The sequence below is a fragment of the Betta splendens genome, chromosome 22 (assembly GCF_900634795.4).
Source record: "Betta splendens chromosome 22, fBetSpl5.4, whole genome shotgun sequence".
Taxonomy (NCBI): domain Eukaryota; kingdom Metazoa; phylum Chordata; class Actinopteri; order Anabantiformes; family Osphronemidae; genus Betta; species Betta splendens.
In genome coordinates this window covers 7,336,250-7,353,387 of record NC_040900.2, presented here as the reverse complement: position 1 = coordinate 7,353,387, position 17,138 = coordinate 7,336,250, and the positions used below count along the sequence as shown (strand labels likewise).

General features: G+C 52.9%; 1 protein-coding gene and 1 long non-coding RNA gene across 2 annotated transcripts; one reads left to right on the top strand and one right to left on the bottom strand.

Annotated features, from left to right (window-relative positions):
- Positions 1 to 3,503: 3,503 nt before the first annotated feature.
- On the bottom strand, positions 3,504 to 14,655 carry LOC114848914 (phospholipid phosphatase-related protein type 3-like). The gene is made up of 9 exons (XM_029139826.3): positions 14,070 to 14,655; positions 11,088 to 11,191; positions 10,827 to 11,012; positions 9,960 to 10,089; positions 9,429 to 9,624; positions 8,790 to 8,847; positions 7,650 to 7,823; positions 6,295 to 7,122; positions 3,504 to 6,100 (listed from the first exon to the last, which is right to left on the bottom strand). The coding sequence occupies exons 2-9, from the start codon at positions 11,166 to 11,168 to the stop codon at positions 5,066 to 5,068; spliced, it is 2,688 nt and encodes an 895-aa protein (XP_028995659.1). The 5' UTR covers positions 11,169 to 11,191; positions 14,070 to 14,655; the 3' UTR covers positions 3,504 to 5,065.
- LOC129603607 (uncharacterized) lies at positions 9,617 to 11,019 on the top strand. Its single transcript, XR_008693680.1, has 2 exons — positions 9,617 to 9,737; positions 10,829 to 11,019. It is a non-coding gene; the product is annotated as an uncharacterized LOC129603607 (long non-coding RNA).
- Positions 14,656 to 17,138: the final 2,483 nt, after the last annotated feature.

Sequence of the window (17,138 nt, the reverse complement as noted above, 5' to 3'; positions counted from 1 at the left end):
GAACCTCATGAATAAACAGCGCAGGAATAAAAATTACCCAAAGTGAAAATAACGGAGTGGAATTTGAAGGGGGCGGGTGTAAAGAGAGAGAGAGAGAGAGAGAGAGAGAGAGAGAGACTTCAAGTGCTGAGGGAGGGAGCTGAAAGGCAGATCGAGGCCTGGGGGGACGGATATAAAGAGTTTGCTGCGTCCTGGAATACCGTCGGAGCACTGGGCCAGAAAAACACCCAAATGTGTGTCCGTCACCGTGCGCTTTAACGCAGACCGGCCTCTGTGGGCTGCGTCCGTGGGTGTGCGTGTGTGTGGGAGCCGGAGGATTGTGTTTGTAGTTGTTTGTATTTGTTCTAGTTCGTAATGAGCCGCTTTCACAGAAAGACGTGGTTCGGGCCCCATTTCTATCTAATTCTCTCCCTCTCGCCTCCTTCCTCCTGCCTCCTCGCGTCTCCTTTCTTTGTTTCTGACTTCCCTTTCTTCTCCAAACGGCTGCGAATCGGCTCCCACTAAAGCAGACATGAATAATAAACGGCGGCGTTTAGCCGCCGTCTGACTCCGGCTCCCCTAATTCGACTGTGTGCGTGTGTGTGTGTGTGTGTGTGTGTGTGTGTGTGTGTGTGTGTGTGTGTGTGTGTGTGTGTGTGTGTGTGTGTGTGTGTGTGTGTGTGTGTGTGTGTGTGTGGATGTGGGGGGTGCATCCGTCTCATTAGAAGTCGGCATCACCGGCTGCACGCCCACTGTCACGGCCCACTCTCTCTCTCTCTCTCTCTCTCTCTCTCTCTCTCTCTCTCTCTCTCTCTCTCTCTCTCTCTCATATGTGCCATCATTAGGACTCCCCCTCAGCCGCGTGCTGGATCGGGTTGGCATCAGATGTGTTGCTGTGTTAATTGGCGGCTGTAATGCAGGTCAGCAGCTGATCTTTCATTTCCCGTCGCTCACGCCTGAAGTTAAGCGAGAAACGTTCCAAACTTAAAACAAAACCTGTGTTATTTTTCTTCCTATTCATCATTTATCTTTGTTAGTGTTCCCACCCTATTTGCTTATGCACATCCCTCTCTGTCTAGTACATTGTTCAGTTTGCTCCATCCTTCTATTACTGCATTGCTTCCTCCATTCATCTTAATTCCTCTTTAAATCTTTCATCACTTTTTCTTTTTACTGATTTGCTCCAATGTGTCTGTCTGTGTCCTACCATCACCTAGTATCACATGATGCATCACTGAAGGATGACAATCAAGTCAAAATACAGTACAAAATTCTCATTCAAAGCCAGTTACAAATATTCTTCTTCTTCTTGTTACTGATCACAGGCCTGAGCGCAGATGACCTCTAATTTTCTAATTGACTCATTAAAATCGACGCTGGATCAGTGAGAACGCTGCTTTTTTTAATGCTCGCGCCGGCTGCAAGTGCCGCACGTGTGCATTGTGTGTCTGCGGAGCGCGTGTGCGTCTGTATAATGCATGATATCCCTCGGCATCTCGGCCGCGGGGCCGCGAGGACTGAAAGTGGGTCAGACGCTCGTAAAGGGTGCATGATCCTCCGCAGAAAAAACTCACACACGTCTGACAGTTTTGCCGACAGGAGGGGAATTGGTGAAACTCAAGAAGACACACGTTGAGGTAAATCTACACACGGAGGCATCGTGCTGTAACCAAGACACACAAACACTCATTCTCATTCTCACACAATATACATTCATGAATGTTTAAAGTGTTGTGTGAATAGTTGAACAGAAACCAGGGATTTACTGTTTAGCTACTATCAAACAGCCTCTCTGGTCTAATAAGTGTGCCACTGTGTTAGAGCCACCGCTGGGCCCGCAGGGCGCTGGAGCCCTGTACAGTAGAGTCTTACTCATGCATGTAGTCCACAGACACACAGTCAGCCCGCTCATGCTCCAATACGCTGCATTTTCCCCCTCTGTCCCTGCAACATGAGGCCTGAGTCTGCACGAAGCCCTGGGAATCTGTGCACGGAGACTGGTTTTAATATAAGAATCTGAGATTTGACTGAGTGAAAGCGAAAGCCGTGCTTTGGGCTGGAGTCCTGAACGTGTGGAGGTTCGGCTCAGTTAAAAAATACATTTAAGTTCCTGAAAGCAGCAGGTGAAAGCAGGAGGTGAGGACGACCATAGAAAAAAAATGCCAGACTCCCAGCTGAGCTGTAACAGTGTAGCTGCTGTGTTTATCACCTTTCACACACGTCTATACACATGCTGCTATAGCTCTATATATAAAGGAATAGCTTCCTGTGTGGAAACAAGTGTCAGAGCAGCTACTGACTCAGAGAAACCAGCCTCCTGGAAATGTCAGTCGTGGCCCTGAGCTGTGGGACAGCTGACTGGCACATTAAGGCTGGTTATGGTTGGGGAGGGCTCGCTACCAGGTCCGTCTGCCGGGTCCACAAATGACAGGATTTCTAACAAGCTGTAATAAGCCTGTGTGACACTCAGTCCAATGTGCTGCGGACCCAGAAATAGAACCGTTGCTTTAGAGTGATTCCTACAGCAGGCTGGGCGTATCGTCAGTACAGTCACACAGTCACTGGAATAGACAATTGAATCAGTATTGTATTTTTGGGAAATCCTATTCATTATATTGATCCATCCATGAAGTTAAATGATCTTTATGAACAATCAGTATATGAAGAACCCAAAGCCTGTCGCAGGCAGGTAGGTGTGAAGGCAGCGGAGGAAGCTGCTGTGCTGAAGCGGTAAATCAGCAGATGCCCCTGGACAGACGCGTGCACACACACACACACACACACACACACACACACACACACACACACACACACACACACACACACTGTAGACGTATACACAGGCACAGTCATAAAAATAGACACGCGCATGTAGACAGCTCAGTGCATTTTCTTCTGCCTCCTGCAGCCGCGCGCACACAAACACGCTTGTTGTGTTGTGCTTTCTGTGCCACCAAGAAGACAGAGAGACAGAGACAGAGAGCTGCTGGCTTGCAGAGTGTGAGTCATGGGCAGGCGGACTGTCCTCAGGCCTCGGTACACCATCTGCACCCCCACCGCCTCCACGCTCTCATCACACAGCCCAATGATCTGCAGCACTTACATATGCACACGTCTGCAAACAAGCCGTCGCACATGCACAGCCGCACAAAACAGGCCTCAACCGTCCACACTCATCGCGCTCTAACTAAAGGGATCACGGCGGCGCAGGGAGAGCCGCCCTCACCCGTTTCCCGCTGCATCCCTTGCAGCCTTTTGGAAGCGCCCAGGATTCTACCAGGCCTCTCCGTGGAAACGCGACACCGGCCCAGAGCTCAAGGACCAAATGCTGCGCTGCGGTGCCAGATCGGCCGCGCGCGACGAGCACGAGGCGGCCGAGCGCGCGCACGCTCACTACCCGGGAATCGATGGAGAAGACCCTTTTCATTAGAGCGGTGGTAGAAGCTCATCTGTTATTGAACCTGCCTCTATTCTGAGCGGTGCCCTTTTACGCCGCCCTCAAGTAACACAAGACCAACGCTCCGTTAGGAATTCTTCATTTTTTTTATTCAATGACGTTATTATTGTTACACATCACCACAGATAGAAAACATCAGCTCATAAAAAAGCACTGCAGAGTAATAACAGTATTAATAATATTAGGTAATATCAAGTATTTACAGTCAAAACGGGGAAAGTAGTACGATATTCACTAGCACTGAAAAAATGCAGCATGTCTGTGAAGGTGACGGCGCGCGGCCGGAAGCACAGACGTGGTAAAAAAACACGCTCGCACACACATGCAGCACAAACGGACGAGCGGCTGCTCGTCTCAGACGTTCCCTCTACGAAACGCAGGACGGGAACCGGGTCCGCCACCGGCAGGCTCCGCTTGGTGCCGGACACGGGCCCGAACGAGGCGTCGTTGCTAAACAGAACACATTAGGATGAAACAACCGCCGAGGTATAAAATGATAATTAGCAGATGAAACCTTTAAACAACACGGTATAAATGTACACATGAGGACGAAGGGGCCTGAAAACAGCAGCAGATTATTACACGTACAGTGTTTCATGCCTGGAGCCATGATGAGCTCCATTCGTTCGTCTGCATGGCGTCGTGTGGCTGCTTATATGAATCTGTTTCCTGTTTTGCCCTGTAGCGTCACTTTTGCCCTTCCAGTTGAATCCAAGTCTAGAATATTAAAGTTGAAATTTATTATTATTCATAGAGTAACGAACCCCACACGCGCCAACATCTGGCTCATGTGTCAGGAGCGACACACTGTCCACTGCCGCTCGTGTTTACAACAGTAACCTTTAAATGACGTCTGTATAGAGGCGCCCAACTGTGCATGAGCCTCCTCATACCCACTCCTCCTCCTCCTCCTCTTCGTCACAACGCTTTCTAAGCCGTCTCTCTCTGGTGGATTCTGACAGATTTGCTCGCCACCAAAAGGGATTTTTTCTCTTCAGATGGATAAAAGGTTCTTTTGCGATTCGCCTCTAATACTTGACGCGAACCTGTATCCGATCTCGACGTAGCTGCAGTCGTTCCATTAATTCATAGCTTTCGGGTACTTTGAGGAATGATATGTGTATTTTTTTGTTCCCGGCTAGTTGAAGGAGCAAATTCTCTGTGTGTGGAAGTCGGCGTCCTCAAACAGCTGCGCCAGTTTAGGAGGAGCTAGTTTTGCCTGTAGTTGTTTTGTTTTCTCCGTCTCATCCCTCTTCTCAGGGGAAGCGTGATTTAGCAAATCCCACACCGTTCATTGTGATCTCTCTCTTTCTCGCTCTCTCGGCTGCTGCCTCTTCCACAACGTCTTTGAACGCGTCTTTGACGACACAGAGGATGTGCGCGTTGAAACTAGAGGTCACCTGGGAATTTTAGTCCTTCCTACTGCTCTCCTTGTTGGAGCTGTAGAGCCAGGTAAAGGGAAGGGGGAAACCAGACCCCCTGCTGACCGTGTGAGCTGCCAGACCTCCCCACAGTCCTGATCCCATGCTGCCTCCTCCTCTCCTCCAAGTCGCTTCTCTCTTCTCCTGCCACCACCCTTAGCTTCAGTCAATTATCCTACAGTACAATCATTGATATCTCAATGATTTTCTATAACATCCTCTCGTTCTGCAGGACCTTGTAGTAGTGCTCCTGCTCAGCGTGGCTGCGGGCGGAGACAGAAGGCTGGCGAGGCAGGGTGGAGGAGCGGGTGAGTATGTGGCTGTGGCTGTCCATGGGTAAGTCAGGGTGTGGAGGAGGGGGGAGGATATTGGAACAGGATGGGTGAGGAGGGGGAGGCAGTGGGGAAGACGATGGGTGTGGAGGCGGGGGCATGTGGGAAGCAGATGGGTGAGGAGGTGGGGGCATGTGGGAAGCAGATGGGTGAGGAGGTGGGGGCATGTGGGAAAAAGCGTGGTGAGGTGGTGGGGGCATTGGAGAGGAAGATGGGTGAGGAGGAGGTGGTATATGAGAGGTAGTGGGGTGAGAGTGAGGCAGAGGTGGAGGTATAGGGGAGGACCTTGGGTGTGGAGGGGGAGGCAAAGGGGAGGAGGACGAGTGAGGCGGTGGAGGCGGAAGTGGGGACGACGACAGCTGGGGCGGGGGAGGCAGGGGAGAGGGCGAGGAGGGGAGGGGCGGGGGAGGCAGGGGCGAGGACGAGGAGGGGAGGGGCGGGGGCGGCAGAAGGGAGGACGAGCCGGAGAGAGGCGGGGGAGGCAGCTCCCCTCCCCCGTCGGCCAAGGAGGGGCACAGCGACTCCGTCTTCCCCGGCAGCGTGCGGTAGTCGCGGTAGTGCCCGGCGTTGTCCTGGCGCTGCAGCGCCGCGTGGCGCTTCTCCCCGTCGCCGCCGGCAACGCCGGCGCTCAGCATGTTCCCGCTGATGGTGTTCCTCCACTCCCACGGCTTGCCGTTGGCGGCCGACACGCGCACCACCGGGTGGTGGGGGGCGTGGGCGTCGATGGTGACGATGCTGCCGCTGCCGGTGACGCTGCCCGGGTTGCTCCCGGCGACGCTGTCCCGGTCCGACGGGATGCGGTAGTAGGGCGACTCGGAGCAGACGGAGCCGCCCCCGGAGGAGTAGCTGCCGTCCGACGCCTTGGAGGACGAGCTGACGCCTGGGCCGTGCTGCTTGGACATGGCTATCACCTGGAGAGGTCACAGCAGCATAATCACTGTGAATGAACGCTGCGAGAGTGTTTTACATTCGTAGCTAATCAATAAAATGTTGTGTTGTGACTTTACCGACAACATAAATCAGAGGCGTAAAGGCTTCACGGCAGCGGTTTCTGGCTTTGTGCCGATTTCACTCTAAACCCCCCCTTCCCTGATTTGCTGCTCACCTGAGTGACCCTCTGCTGGCTCGGCGCCTGGCCCGGCTGCGTGGTGGGCACGCGGGGCGTGGACACGGCGATGGGCCCGGCGCCCGGCTCCTTGGCGGCGCCTCCCTCGGTGAGCGACAGCCACTTGGCGCGGGTCTTGGCGCTCTTCGGGGAGACGGGCGGCGGGCGGGAGGCCTCCTCGGGGATGTGGACCAGCGGGGGGGCCAGCACCACCCTGGCTCCGGTGGGCGTGGCCATGCCCTTGTTGGCCTGCACCGTGGGATAGAGAGACGACGGCATGGTTTGGTCTCCCTCCCCCGACGCCTCCCCGTCGTCCTCTCCGTCCTTCGGGTCCGCCTCGTCCTCCTCGTCCCTTGAGCTTTGGCTGCGGACCTCCAGCGAGCGCTGCTTCCACTCCGACACCAGCTGCCGGGACCTCTGGGGGTCAAAGGGCACGTGGAAGGTCATGTGGCGCTGCGCGGTGACCGGCTCCTCTGACGGGGAGATGGGGCTGTTGCCGTTGGCGACCCTGGGCAGCGTGTTGCTGAAGGTCACCATGGTCTCCTTGCCCATGGGCCCGCGGGTTGCCAGGAGTTCCACGTCGGCGCTGGCCCGTTTGAGAGAGGCGAGCGAGGCCTTCTCCCTCCTCACCTTGCTTCGGGCCCCGGTCCCCAGCCCCGCGCCCAGCTCCTCCCGGCTCTCAGACACCCGGGGCGTCTTCCTGTACAGGGAGTCGTGGCTCCGCTGGCTCAGCGCCCTCAGGCCGTCCTTCTGCTGAGCCGGGGCCAATCTATGGGACGAGGAGGCGTCCTCCTCTGATGCTTTGAAGTTCCCCACGGCATACACAGCCTGACGGAGGACAGAGGGAGGTGAGGACGAGCAATAACAAAAGGGCAGCGGCACCGAATCAGTCTCACACAGAACGAACGGTGAAAATGTTTTCTTTAATCTCAGCGCATGAATACGCAGCTTTTCCCTCTCTTATTGAATCAGCGTGAATCACTCTCTATCTTTGATGACAGCAAAGACGGAACGCAGAGCCGGGACATGAAACGAGGGAGGGGGAGGAGGGGAGCGTGGAAAATGGCAGCGACAAGTTTTCTTTAAATGAACGGTGAATATATTCTTAGGGGCTTATTCATCCTCCATCGCTTCGCTCCGTGATAGAAAAGGCTATTTATAGCGACCGAGGCAGCCGTGACAGCACGGATCGAGACAACGGGACGATTCAGTCCCAGCAAACCAAGCCGTCTTCATTACACACAACCTGTTTTAGCCTGAGTCCCCGAATGCCGAGTGACAATTTTAAAGACGGGTAAAACCCGGCAGACCTTGGGGACAGGATCTATCACACACGGCTGGTGACCGGAACCCACCAGGTAGACGCCGATGCCGGCCCCGATGACGTAGCCCACGTAGACGTCGATGGGGTGGCTGCGGTGCTGCGTTATCTGCGTGAGGCCGGCGAGGCCCGCCGCCATGCAGAAGCCGAACACCAGCAGCGGCTTCAGCAGCTTCGTCGTGCTGTTGATGCTGGCGTTAAAGTACATCTGTGGAGACAAACATGTAGCAACAACGTCATTTTGTACATTTTAACTGTAGGATCAATATGTAGTTTAATAAGACTTGGACAAGAATAATGATATGAGCAGGCGGGACTTCCTGAGCTGGACTGGAATTCAGAAATTATTAAAAGAATTCCAGAATCAGTGATGATTCTGTGAGGCTTATTGGTGCAAGGATGCTGAAGAACGGGAAGGAAAAGAGGTTCTATCTATTGGCATTCTCTCCACATCGCGCTTACATAAAGTGGAAGACAGCCTGAGTGACAGAGAAGCCGGCTCTGCAAAAATATCCATTTTAACAACGCGTCCATCCGGCACTGACTATACAAATCCCGCTCGTCCTGAAGCGAGAGGGGAATAAAACCTGTCACCGCTGTGATGTTTCAGTTACTTTCAACGCAATTCAATTTTGGTCGGCCCCTTATTGGACGCGAGTGTCGGCCCCATTTATCCGGGCCCCGCTTGAGCAAACCAACCAAATGAGACACGAAGGCAGAACGAGGGGAAACGTCTCATTTCCAAAAAGGCTGTAATGAAGACTCAGAGTGATCTGATGCTGCAGGAGCACGGAGGCAGCTAGCTGCGCATTAGCTGACGTGCTGCTGGACTGCAGCCGCTGCCCGTGTCTTTAACGGTGAGAATGAAGTCGTTCCGCGAGTCAACGTGTGAAGCACAACTGTGACTTATTTACGGCGCGACAGTCCTCTGATGGTCTGGAGCTAATTTCATTTCGCCAGCAGTGGCGGCTGTTAAAAGACCAGCTGGATCCTTATCACCAACGCACAGATAAAGAAATGCCATCAACACAAATTCCACCAAAGGAATAAGAAACATTGAGATTATACCAAAAAAAATCCCCAAATTTGAGGTTCAGTCTACAAACAATACACCAGCAGAGAACATCAGGCAAACAGACGCTAAAAGCAGCTGAGAAACCAAAAAAGTGCTTACGGAGATGTAGACGGCGGCGAAGCCAGAGAGCGTTGCATGCTGGGATGGGAAGGTTTTCCTGAGGGAAGAAAGAGGAGGAGTTAGGCGCGTTTGTAACGCACGCCGTGGAGGCTGCACCACGTTGGGAATCGGGCCACTGTGTCACAGTGCATCCGCTCCGGTGTCACAACAAGCGAGCATGTCTCCGAGCGGGATTATCCTCGTCTCCGCGGCGTTTGCCGCTAATCTTTGCGTGTATGGACTTATTAAGGCTGTCTGACGCCCATATGCTACACGCTAGTCTCTCTCCTCTTTTAGTGAAACACTCAACACTGAGCTTAAAATCTCTGAAAAGAAATCTTATTATTTTCATTTTAATCACCTGTAATCCTGTGTAAATGCAGCACATTTGGCTCGCAGCCTGCACCTGACTGCGCAGCCTCACCTGTCTGACTGCGCAGCCTGCACCTGACTGCGCAGCCTGCACCTGACTGCACAGCCTCACCTGACTGCGCAGCCTCACCTGTCTGACTGCGCAGCCTCACCTGACTGACTGCGCAGCCTCACCTGCCGACTGCGCAGCCTGCACCTGACTGCACAGCCTCACCTGACTGCGCAGCCTCACCTGTCTGACTGCGCAGCCTCACCTGACTGACTCACCTGGCCGACATGATGGCGTACTGGTCCTTCCCCGTGCACACGTCCTGCGTGACATAGGCGTTGCTGTCGCAGGACACGCCCAGCGCCGTGTAGTTGGGCTGGCAGACCGTGAGGAAGAAGGGCGCGTGGTAACCTGTCGCCAGCTGGATGACGTCCGTCACCAGGGCTGTCGCCAGGAGACCGAACACGTGAACGCCTGAGGGGAGAGAGGTAAGAGCCGCGCTGAAGGAGCCTCCGACTTTAGAGGATGAGGTCTGGAAGTGGAAATTAATTACTATTTCCACATCAAAGCTCAACGTCAGCCTCCAGGTATTATCTCACGCCTGTTTCCTTTGACATCACCCTTCATTTGACGCATGTAATGAGCTTATTTCCCTGCTTTGCAAACCAGAATGAAGTTCAGGGCTCAGCGAGTGAGCAGAATATTTTGTTTGCGGTTAAAACAACAGCTTCTAACTGACTATTAATAAGCATGGGATGAAAAAGCACGGCACAGTTAAACAAACTGGTGACGAGACGCATGCGACGTACCAACGAAGCGCACGGTCCTGCGCAGGAAGGAGTTGAAGCTGCAGCCCCCTGCGGTGATGGCGCTCTCCGACTTGGGACAGGTCCTCAGCTTGGACTGCATGCAGTACATGAGGCCCTCTCCCATCATGATCTGCAATAGTGGGCGAAGAGCAGGTGGAAAACACTCAGGGATGATGTCTTTCTCTCACGTAGTCCGCAAGTAGCGGCTGCTATGGTAACGTCAGCCCCTGCACCCCCCCCCCCAAGGCTAACGCTAACCGAATCGGGGCAAAGTGCCATCGAACAGTGATCACTTCCAATCCCAATGACAGATGCGTTGGAGAGCTGTGCTCCTGTACAGGCAGCAGATGGATTAGCAGTGTGTGTGTGTGTGTGTGTGTGTGTGTGTGTGTGTGTGTGTGTGTGTGTGTGTGTGTGTGTGTGTATTGATTGCTCTGGTGTGCTTGCTGGGGTAACGGAGGCCAGGTGTGTGTATTTATCAGTGTCTATTGATTCTGCCTCTGTTGAACAACAATGAATTTGCCTTGTGATCCGTGCGTGTGCATATTTGCCTGATCCATTCATTCGTCCGTAAACAGACGTGTGTGTTTTATGTGCGTACGACTGAACACACATTAGGTCACTGATCCTCTGATTAGATTTGATCCCAGTGACGTAAATAATGGATGGATTTGGGCACTTTAAAGGCTTTTGAAGTCAGTGTTTTACATGAACGTTGCAGTAAATGACTATATGTTGCTCCAGTCACAACTCTGCAGCTTCATGCTGTCTTCTATCGCTGCCTGCTCTCATTAGTTTGGTCTCCAGCTGTGGAACAAGTCAGTAATTGTGTGTGTGTGTGTGTGTGTGTGGGGTGACGCCACTCACAGATGCTGCGGGACCAGCGAAGGCCAAACTCAGCAGCATCAGCAGCGGGATGAGCTCGTCGCCCGTCTCCACGTAGGGCATGGAGAGGTCACGGTCGTGACAACGGAAGCCCACGGTGGCCGGGGACAGCACATCTGTCAGCTCCAGGAAGTACAGCGACACCAGGGAGGACAGGACGATGGGGAGCTGCGCACACGGAGGCACACGTCGCGGTCAAGGACGAAGCACAGTGATTCACCAACGCATCTAATCCACGCTTACCTCTACAAAATAAAAGCACGGCAGCAGCGTCATGCTGTCTTTGGGCGGTTTCTTCTTGGCTTTGTTTTTGGGCGACGCCATCTTGGGGTGGGACCAGTCACAGCCTGTCAGGAAAGCAAATATGACGTCAGAGAGAAGTGTTTGAAAGCATCGCAAAGACGTGGCCGGACCCGTCTCTACCCGATGAATGAAACAGAGGCCGGTTCACCTGAACGCGGCGAGGCTGCACAAACTGGGTGCATTATTGTGAAGGACGAGGCCTCGCGCCGCACAGGTGCATTATTAGCTTTACGCAGACGCACACACAGAGACCACGACAAATATTTGGGTCATAAATCTACATCTGCACAGTGAATAACCCAATCAGTGGGTTGCTAACGTTTACCCCCAGAGAAATACACACAAGGTTATTAAGATGCGAAGGTCAGGATATGATCTACAAACAGGAGGAACTCATTCGTTTTTAAAGGGCCAGCATTCGTGTTTAACACTAAAATGAATGCTTCTCCCAGTCAGTGACATGCAGGAAGTGGGGGGTCAAATGGAAACCAGCCCCCCCGTCTTCATCATCGCAACCACCCCAGCTCCACTCCTGTCCTATTTTACTTATCGCTCTCCTTCCATCGCGTTTGCACATCTTCCCCGATTCATCCTCTTTCGGCCTTTTCCTCACCAAGGATCGTGGATTATCAATATCGCCTTCAAATAATGAATCCTAGCTGATGTAGAGAAAGGGAGAAGATGATTTTGCTCAGAGCATCTTTCTCTAAAACATGCAAAGACACCTGCTCCACCTTCTGTCACAGACACATCTACCAAAGTGAAATGATTCACGCTGTCTGGAAAAGCGCTCGGTCTCGCCTAGGATTTTGTAAATACCATTGACTAGAAGCTGCTTTCTCAACACACAAAGTGGACCTACATCCCTCTACGTCTTTGTTTAGGTGTCATTTTGTAGAATATCCATCTGTTCCTCCCCATTTCCACCTCCGTCTACCTCCTCCCCTGTTTATGTGATATCTCCAGCCTCCTTTCTGGCTGTTCCCGTCTCCCTTTTCCTCTGAGATAAGAGGGCCTGACCCACAGGCGGTGTGAGGCAGAGAAAATCAAAGACCTCTACAGTCTAATTTCCATGACCGCTGGAAATGTATTGAAGGGGGAAAGGAGATGGAAAGAGAGGAAAATAGGAGAGGACTGGGGACGGGATAACAAGGGATCAAAGACATAAAGAAGAATGAGAAATGGGGAAAAAGAAGATAAATGGAAAAAAGCATGCAGCTTAATTTTGTGTGTTTATATTTATATCTGGTGGTGGTGGGGGGGGGGGGGGGGGGGGGGGTGCGGAGAGGGTGGGGCTGAGGATCAGAGACGTGGAGGATATTAGGATGGATGGATTCCCGTGTAGTGAAAAGCGGCTTAGGAAGATACAAGGTCCCGGGTCTCAGGCTCCCAGCCCCTTGGTCTCTGTGACCTACTCCAGTCAGCACTTAAACCTCACCCCAACACACACACACACACACACACACACACACACACACACACACTGAAAGAGCTTCTTCGCCGCATTAAGGGGATTGTTTATCTGTCACACCAGAATGTGTCCCCTGAGGAGTGGGGAGTCTGAGTCTCGCAAAACATCATGCGAGTCTTTGAATGTGGCGTCTGTGTGTGAATGAGGCGCTTGTTTCGCCTGAGGTGGACACAAACAGTTTGTCAGGTCGGTGAAGAGAACACAAGTCTCAGTGGCCACAGACCCACACACCCACAGACCACGGGACGGAGGCGGGAGAGGTGAGACACACATAAATAAATGAGAGGGTGAATGTAGTCTATGGGCGACGAACGAGAGGAAACCTCGACCGCGACCTCCACAGCATCAGCATCAGCACCAGCATCGTTCAACCAGCAAACGTCCCACTGGAGTTCAGACGAGTGGGACGCCATTCGTTCCACGTTCACTCACTTACACAGTAACTCCTCAACGCTTGTGTTTTTCTAAAGCTCGTTAACCTCCACAACCAATGATCACGTCAGTTATAGGTTGTGTAGCGTCTGCTTAGTATTTTAACACCATATCATATATAAAATCTTAGACAACGCAGTTATAAAAACCTTCATCTGCAGATCAGCTGTCCGTCCAAACACTTTAAAATATTCATTAAAATAATCAATTGTGGCACTTTATGGAAACACTTTTTTAATTTTTTCGTCTGTTAAACTGTTTGTTAAATTTGAAACAGAGCAGAAATGATTATTAAGTATTATTCTAAACACTAAACAAGCAACGCTTTCTGGACACTATACTAACAGTGTGTTAAATGAACCCTGGGGAGTTTTTACAAAAGAGCATTGACTAAACCATAAAGACAGAAGGTGCTGCTCATGTCAGAAGCCCTGGTTCACGAACATGAACTTGGAAACAGACCGATGGAGAAGATCAGACTAACTGAACCTGTGCTTCTTTTAAAAAAGTTGGTTTGAGTTCGGCTGCTGCAAAGTCACACAGGGCCTCAGGCGCCACACACACACACACACACACACACACACACACACACACACACACACACACACACACACACACACACACACACACGAGGGCCCATATGATCCACCTGATGTGGAGGAGGGTCCAGATAGCAGCAAGCTGACGTCTATGTTAAATAGACAACCAATCAGGAAGGAGGATAAATAATGGTAATCTTTTCTGAACGTTCACTTTAACTTATTGCTAACTTTACGGACTTCAGATGCCAAAGCTGTCGGCGTAAACAACGTAGAGCAAGATCGCCGCTACTGTTGCAAACATACGCAAATTGCGTATGAGATCATCAAATATGAAAACGTGAAAACCATGTGCTTGTTCCTCCCGGCTCGTGCCAGTGGGAGAGGAGTGGGCTTCGCCGCTGTGAAGGATGATGGGTGGGGGGGGGGGGGGCTGCACAGAGCCGAGCCCCGGTGCTACCGGACAGCCTGCGCACTCACCTCTGTCCCGGGGGCTCCGCGAATTCACCGAGTCCCGTCGCCCCCTTCCCCCCCGACGTGGTCTTGCGTGTTGCTCCAGTTCGGCGGTGCACAGCCCCCCGCTTTTTAATCCATCCCCCCCCTCCTGTTCCCAGAACCACCCCGAAGAATCCCCAGACCGGCGTCAATTCACAAAGCGCGGCCGCGCGAGGCTATTGTGGGATCAGCGAAGGACAAAATGAGGCTGAATGGAGGAGTGTTCGTGGGGAGACCCACGGGAGGAGCGGAGCGACGGAGCAAAAGCTGCTGATGGTGGAAAGTCCAATTTGCGGCACTTGCTGGTAACGCGCTCCACCTTCCTATTTCCTGGCTTGGGGGGTGAAGTGAGAGGTTCACGTGCGGCCGCCCGGCTCCCGTTCTTTATTTGCACCTGCAGATTTCCCCGATCCCCCTCGCAATTTCCATCCGGCGTGGATTCCGAAATCCAGAAAGGCTTATTTTCCACGCAGGGCATCCGCTACGCGGTTTTCGGGTACGCCGTCAGCTCCACGGCACACACATACACACACACAAAGGCAGGGGGACGCAGGGGTGTGGAGGAGGGGGGGGGGTGCAGGGGGAGGAGAGTGTGTGGTTTGTGCGTTTACTGTGGGGGGAGGAGACAGTCTGGTCCACATATACACAAATCTCCTTTCCCATCCCCGGCTGAATTGGATCGGGGCGAGCGCCGTGAGGCTGAGGGAAAAAAAGGGGGGGGGGGGTGCGCGCGTGTGCGTGCGTGCGTAAGAGCGAGGAGGCAGTTTTGGGGGACAACCCCCGCAAAGCCAATTTCCCTGTAATTATATGACTAGAGACGCCGTCTGACGCGCCTCGCACTTTTGGAAACCTCGCCAGGTTCGTTTGTCTGAGCCCGAACTTCTTCATTGACCCGGGGGGAGACGGCTCGCGGGTCTCCCCCTCCTTTGTTTACTCTAGAAGGGCGTGGCAGGTGTCTCACCGCCGTGGTGCATTCGGATTCCCCCCGGAGCGTCCGACGCGGGGCTCGTGGACACGCGCGCACGCGCCGCGCGACGGCCCTACGTTTCTGCGATCCACTGACTCATCGCGAATGCCAATGCGGCAATTAACGACGGAAATCTCGGCCGCGCGCGCACGCGCGCGTGCGTGTACGCGTCTGTGGTTACCGAACCTGCCCTCTGTCATTGACTTGAGCAAAGTATTCCGCTCTAATGGCCATTAATCCTGAGCATAAACATACAAAGCACCCACATGCTTCACCTCCCAGTACTGTGACACGTTCAGGGACTCTCTCAGAAAATAGGTTAAAATCTATACCGGCTGATAAGCAAAACACGAAGAGTGTCTGCCGACCGGACCCCGGCAGCTTTACACTCATTCACATATTTGCACATGGACCCACACCCCAGCCCTCCCTCCCCCGCCTCCCCTCCTTTCTCATACTGTCATTTGGCTCTGTGTCGCTACTTGGTGCAAGATGAATGGAGGCGCCCCCATTTAGTGCCGAGCCTGTCTCCAGTTGCCAGGGAGTTTCTCCTGGTTCTCATGGGGCAGCCTCCTTGTCTCAGACCATCCCCTCCTCTGCCCACAGCCCCCCCCCCATCACATCACTCACACGCCGACATAGGCAGCCCACCAATAACACCCAAGGGTCGGTCACAGCTGGCAGGAGCTAATAAACTCATCGCTCACAGCGCCTGACTCCTATTTACCTATTACACAAAGCATAATAGAAAGGGAGGGGGGGGGGTATGAGAGGTGGAGGTGGCTGAAGCACTCTTCCCTGCTTCCCACAGACTACTCACACTCCTCTCAACATGCAGATGAGCACGGCAGCAGCATCTGTGGGCGCCGCAGCTGTACTTTCCTGTAACAGTGCGTTATCAGCCGTCTTCAGACCCAGCTGAATGATAATTGACTGCCGGGGGGTGGAGGGGGGTGCATAGTACCACTGGGGGGATTCTTATATTTGATTAAAATTCTTTGCGACTGCACGTTCACATGTGACCCAGATCTGAGCGCAACGCCCCGCTCCTCCATTCAGACATACTGTACCCACAGACGCAGCGGCAGCCTCGTGGCTGAGGGCGCGCGCCCGTTTCCAGGCTGCCACGGTGTAAAGTGCAGCCCACGCGTCACATAGATCGCGTGGAATCGTCCAGGTTTATTTATATCGCGGCACGCGCTGCTCTGCGATTGGATTCCGATTGATTCTGTTCTCTCGAGCCCATTCACGGCGACACCTGACAAAGAGCCCGTTGTTTGTTTTATTACAACAAGGAGAATCACGCACACACGCGTGATTGATTGGTTCCATCACCGTGTGATTATCTTCACTTTATACAGTCTGGTCAATGCTCGAGCACTAAATCATCAGCCTCTCTCTCGCTCTCTCTCCTCCTCTTCAAACTTCCCACATGCTGTTATCGCTCCTCTGCACTGAACAATCGCATGTTGTCGCATCAATTTCAATTCCAGCCCGCGTCGAAGTGTCATGTTTCGTGTAAGCGCTCAGCTCCCCACGCAACGTAGTGAATGGGCTTTTGAAGGAGCATTAACGCTGCCACGATCACGCGGTTAGGGAAGCGTCGCCCCGTCAAATGAGACGCAATCAATACAGATTCAGCACGCAGCAGTGATTGGTTCCGCCGCGTTTTCTGCGCCACCAACAGACGTGCACAGAGGTTCAGACGCGCACGGGCTGCATTTAATGCCACCCTCCCACAACACGGGTATTGGAAATCAATGCACATTGATATCACCCTCCATGTAAAACGTCCATCATGTGATGAAATCTCCTGCAGGTGTCACCCAGCCACTCTATATTCATCAGCTCAGGTGCCGGTTCAAGTGCCGCTGTGTGGCAGAAAGCTGTTATTACATGACCTCTCACAAGGAGGAGGAGTCCTTGAAGCTCCTTGAAAAACCTGGCACTCGTTTCACAAACCACCCGCTCCTACACGCTGTCGTGTTGCACTTAATTTGAACTGGGCCTGTGTTTAAACATGACTGAGGGCTGACCTCTTAACACGCGATCAGCTGATGCGTCAAATAGGGGCAAATGCAAGTAAA

Bases quoted from the DNA above. Each gene is read 5' to 3' on its own strand.
- LOC114848914 (XM_029139826.3), bottom strand. From the start codon at position 11,168: ATGGCGTCGCCCAAAAACAAAGCCAAGAAGAAACCGCCCAAAGACAGC. The intron at 11,013-11,087 runs GTAAGCGTGGAT...CCGTGTGCGCAG, and splicing joins CGTGCTTTTATTTTGTAGAG to CTCCCCATCGTCCTGTCCTC. The intron at 7,824-8,789 runs GTAAGCACTTTT...TTGTCTCCACAG, and splicing joins TCGCCGCCGTCTACATCTCC to ATGTACTTTAACGCCAGCAT.